At 69.9% G+C, this 4781-nt stretch overlaps 2 protein-coding genes across 2 annotated transcripts in view; both read right to left on the reverse strand.

Moving 5' to 3' along the window:
- MNEG_2321 (hypothetical protein) overlaps nt 1-632 on the reverse strand; it is a gene marked incomplete at both ends in the record, with an annotated part of 3878 nt that extends 3246 nt beyond the window's left edge. Inside the window, 2 exons of the mRNA XM_014049201.1 lie at nt 1-72; nt 306-632. The exon at nt 1-72 is cut by the window's left edge and continues 57 nt beyond it. Of these exons, the coding sequence (XP_013904655.1) occupies nt 1-72; nt 306-632 (399 nt within the window). The remainder of the gene's footprint in view (nt 73-305) is intronic.
- A 932-nt stretch (nt 633-1564) lies between these two features.
- Nucleotides 1565-4781, reverse strand: part of MNEG_2322 (hypothetical protein) — a gene marked incomplete at both ends in the record, with an annotated part of 3659 nt that continues 442 nt past the window's right edge. The window contains 6 exons of the mRNA XM_014049202.1: nt 1565-2404; nt 2680-2793; nt 2950-3329; nt 3450-3563; nt 3821-3935; nt 4151-4617. Coding sequence (XP_013904656.1) covers nt 1565-2404; nt 2680-2793; nt 2950-3329; nt 3450-3563; nt 3821-3935; nt 4151-4617 — 2030 coding nt within the window. The remainder of the gene's footprint in view (nt 2405-2679; nt 2794-2949; nt 3330-3449; nt 3564-3820; nt 3936-4150; nt 4618-4781) is intronic.

The following is a 4781-nucleotide window of genomic DNA, read 5'->3' on the forward strand; positions in this document are numbered from 1 at the left end:
CTCCTCAAAGCCGAGCTCGCGCAGGTGGCGGATCACAAGGCCGGCGTTGGCGACTGTGCCGCGCACCATCAACTGCAGGGCGCGTGCGCATGCGTGCGAGCAAAGGCCAAAAAATGGGCAGATGGACCGCAGCGGGTGGTGCACAGGTAGCAGGGCCAGAGGGGTGGCGCCAGCGGCCGTCACTCGGCTGCCTCAATTGTGAAAACAAGGCGGGGCAAGAGGCTGTCGCAAATGAGCTTGCTGGGTCGCAAGCCGTGCGCCCCGGAACAGTGCGTCCTGCGACCCGCGCTGATGTGAGCCCGCACCTCCGGGCACTGAGTGATCATCGCCTTCTGCTCCGCGCGGCTGAAGCTCATGGCGTCGAAAAAGCCACACCAGGACGCGAGCGGCGCCACGAGGAGCGCGGGCTGCGCCTGCAAGAGCCTCCCGGCCTCGTGCGGCGTGAGAACGCATAGCAGCGCGTCCAGGCCGGCCGCCAGCTCGCCGCACGCGGCGCGCGGGTCGCGCGCAGCTGCGTCCGCCCAGGGGGCCGCGACGGAGGGCCAGAGGCGCTCGAAGGCTGAGGGAGGGAGGGCGAGCTTCTCAGCGAGCAGCTGCTGCAGCGGCTCGGGGTCTGGCAGGGGGCAGAGCATCGGCGCGGCGCCCGCGGTGGGAGTGAGGGGACGCTTCGTACGTGTATCCTCGTAACAACGTGCCGTGATGGCATGCGGGGATTGAGGTCGCATGCCCCTGCTGTGATGACTGGACTGGTCCTAAGCTTTGGCTGACGTGTGGCGGCCGCGGCGCCCACCCCTCTACGCTGTGCCCCACCTGCCCATGTGCTTGGACCACCAGCTGCAGCGCACGCGAGAGCATGCCTCAATGGTACTCCTTGCTGCCGCTGTGGTCGCACATAATCCCTGGCCGACGAGGGCGGCCAGGGCGACGCCGCTGCTCGACTGGGGCTGGTCGCAGAGCTGCTCGTGCTGTCCCAGAAAGCGCTCTCGCCTCTTCTTGGCGTGGGAGGTCGAGCAGACCCACTCACTGCCCCTTTCGATAGCTTGACGCAGTTTGATGAATACAACGCAATGCTGGTGAGCCCAAGCACCATTGCTACGCGACTAGGGCTTAACTCGGGGTGTTCGCTTGTCTGTTATATCGCATCTGAAAGTGCCAGATCGTGGATATTGTGCTGGTGCTCGAGCGCAGCGCTCGCTGCCAGCCAAAGGTCATACGTGCAAAGCAGAACAGCACAAAGGCACAAAAAACGTACTTTCTTCTGGAACAGTGAGGGACAAACAGGGGGGGCAGGTTGGAAGAGTGGGGCGACTCGATTTGAAGGAATGGGAAACAGCAGGGGGCGCAGCAGTGTGCTCGCCAGGTCATCGGGCCCAGGTCAGCAACGTCGGGGACGGCCACCGCCTCTCCGGCACCCATCAATGCGTTGCGGCGGACCCTGTGTGGATGCCGCTGCAGCCTGCCGCTTGAAGGAGTATGGCAAGCCCCCAAAACTGGTACTAGGCAGACTCGAAAGCTGCCAGTGGCGGCTGTGGGATGCCGGCCCGCGTCGCACCAACGGTAATGTTCATGCTGCATTCTGCTCCATCGCGGCCGCCGCCAGACCGCCATACACGCCCGGCTGCGGCAGGCCGGAAGCCAGTGCCAGCATATTTGGGGCCAGAGGGCCGCTGGCACCAGACGAGTGCCCGCAGCCGCCGGCCCCGTCTACCTGCATCGGAGCTGGCCCAAGCGCGCCCCTGCTGTCGGCCCCCTGCACGTCCTTAGCCACCGCAGCCGCGGCCGCTGCAACAGCCGCCGCTGCGGCCGCCTGGGCTGCGCCGCCGCCGTCCCCGTCGTCGTCTCCGCCGCTGCCGCTACCGCAGTCGTCGCCGCTCGTCCCGCCGCCGCCGCTGCTGCTGCCAGACGCGGCACCCTCTGCAGGTGCCGCCTGACGTCCTGCATCTGCCTGGCCTTCGGTCAGCAGCGGGGCGGCGCCCACAGCGACCGGAATAGTGACGTCCAACGGGGCAGAGAAAGGCAGTGGCATCCCCTGCATCCCAGCGAGCGTCGCCTGCAGGCTTGCAGGCAGCGTCGCGCCAGGCCCCGCCCCGACAGGCATCCCAATCGGCACGCCTGCCACCCCCGGCAGCAGCCCCGCCGCCGCGGCCGCTGCCGCCGTCGCCCCCGCAGGCCTGCCGCCGGCCAGGCCCACGCCGGCACCGGCGCCGGCAGCGGCCTGCTGCTGCTGCGCCAGCAGCGCGTGCAGCTGCTGCTGCTGCAGCGCCGCGAGCGCGCCAAAGTCCAGGGGCGTGACTTGGGTGGGGTCCGCCTGCAGCAGCATGGTGCGCGCGGTGTCCCGCAGGTTGCGGACCTCCGCGGCGACGCGGGCGTCGTTGTCTCCACTGGCGCGCTTTTGGGACGCCATCTGCGGGGGACGGGGGCGGGGGCGGTTGACGGGGGGGCCTGCTGCTGGGCAAGAGCGTACAGAGGTTTGCACTGAGGAGACACCCAGCACGCTGCTGGGGAGGCGAGGCGCCTCAAATGCGCGTACGCAGCTGGGTTCGCCGCTTTGCGACTGGCGGACCCCGCCGCCGGCGCCGTGTAAAAAGCATCGCAAGCGCGGCACCGCCGCCGCGCGGCAAGCGCTCCTCGCGCCCTCGCGCCCGTCGCCCGCTCCGCCCCTGCGTGGGCTTGCCGCACCTGCAGCGCCGACACGACCACGGACCACAGCTGCAGCTCCGACAGGCGGTGCAGGTCTGCCACATAGGGGAACTCAGAGCACACGCGTATGCGCTTCACGGCGCGGCGCGCGCCCTGCAGGGGAACGCATGGGGTGAGCGGAAGCGGAGGTGGTGAGCAAGGGCGGTGCAGACAAGGGGCGAGCCGCCCTGGGAAAGTGTGGCTGGCGGCGCCAACGAAAGAAGCCAGTGCACGTGGACTTCCGGTTGAGATTGGCAAAAAGAAACCCACCTGAGCAGCAGCATCCATGCCGTCGTCCTCCTCTGGCGTTGGCGACGTCGCCACTGCAGCAGTGGGGGCCGCCACGGCAGCGGTGGTGGCGAATGCCGCAGCTGCCGCTAGGCCAGCCGCGGGTGGAACGGCCACGGGGGCCGGGGCAGGCGCGAGGGCCGGTGCGGGCCCATCCGTGGCCACGCCCACGGCTGCGCTCACGGGGGCTGCCGAGGATGCAGCTGCGACGCCCCCGCCGCTGCTGCTGGCGGCGCGCTTGCCAGTGTTGGCCAGCAGCTCTTTGGTGAGCTGCTGCGCGGGCGTCGCCGGCGGCGGCGTTTTGGCGCAGTTGCGGCAACCCTCCAGCGTCAGTGGCACCGGCCAGTTCCAGCAGTGGACGCCTGCAGGCGGGGCGGGCAGAGCGGGGGTCGGCGTGGGCGGCTGCGAGCCTCTGCTCATGGCCTGTGGTGACGTACGAGAGGCGGGCCGACGGGGCAGGTCTGCCAGCGGCGGTCGCGCACCAATGACTTGCAGCTTCTCGGTGACCGCCTCCCAGCTGCGCCCCGGCTGGCGGCGCGCGCAGGCCATGGCCTCGTCCTTGGAGATCAGCCGGCCGGTGGCCCAGCTGAACAGCTCTGCGAAGCGGTGCGGGCAACGTCACACGTGTTGGGGTCCCGCAGAGCGGCAACTGGCTTGCGAGACAGCGTTGGCGACGGACCTCATTTGCATGCTGCTGCAGGCCGGGCGAGTACCGGTAAGGCCGTGCTGCACGAAATGCCCAGGTTCCAGCTGCCCACTGCCAACATGTGAGCGAAGGCTACCAACACAGTGATGCAGAACCCAAGCCGTCCAGCCACCCGCGCGCACCGCCCCCCCTCGTGTCCGCCCGCACCGCTGAGGTAGGAGCCCCATCCGTTGGGCAGGCCCCACTCTGGCATGGGCGCCTCCCCGAGGTTGTAGCGCAGGTACTCCTTAATCTGGTCCTCGGACACGCGGTTGCCGCCACCCTGGGGACGCGTAGGAAGAAGGGCACAGGGTCGCAAGGGCGGTCGAGCATTTGACAGCACGCGTGCGAGCTGCCGAAGTGGGTGATCAACAGCGTGCGCATTTCGCAGCGCCCCAGGCGGCCCGGACCCCGAAAATTGAGAGGTGCTCGCCCACAGCATGTGGCTGCGGAGCCGCAACGCGAGCGTGAGAGGCGGGCTCAATCGCGAGGTCCCACCTGGTCCTCCACCAAAACCTGCCGCACGCCATTGTCCGCTGTCAGCAGCTTTGTCAGGATGCGCATCAGCTGCCGCATCTCATCCATCGGCCCCCGCCGCGTCGCGCGGCTCATGCGGTGCTCCGCCTTGCGCAGGCTCGGGTGCTGCCCCTGGCCTTTGCCCTTCTTGCCGCCAGACCGGTGGCCGTGGTGCGGCCGCTGCTGGTGCTCCTCTGGATCCTGCTGCTCCTGCGGCGCGCCGCCAAGCAGGGCCAGCGCAGCGCTGCCGTCGAAGCCCGCGAGCTTGGCCTGCTGCAGGGCGCCGAAGGCGACGCCGCTCGCAGCGACCGCGGCGGCGGCGGCGGCCTCAAACTCCTCAGGCAGCAGCTTCTGCAGGCCGCGGAGCGCCTCGAGCTCGACGTCGCTCAGGCCCTGGAAGACGTCGCCGACGCCGCCGGGCAGCGCGTCTGTGCCCTTGACGGGGTAAGCTGTCGGGATGTCGCCGCCGCCGCCGACAGCACCGCCACCGAGGACCGCGGCGAGCGTGTCGCCGCGGCCGCTGGGGCCGGCGCCGCTGGGGCCGGCGCCAGAGGTCTCGGCGACGATCGCCGCGGCGCGGCCGGCGGGCGGCGTGAAGCGCGCCGCGCTAGCC

Source organism: Monoraphidium neglectum (genome assembly GCF_000611645.1).
Source record: "Monoraphidium neglectum strain SAG 48.87 unplaced genomic scaffold scaffold00259, whole genome shotgun sequence".
Taxonomy (NCBI): Eukaryota; Viridiplantae; Chlorophyta; class Chlorophyceae; order Sphaeropleales; family Selenastraceae; genus Monoraphidium; species Monoraphidium neglectum.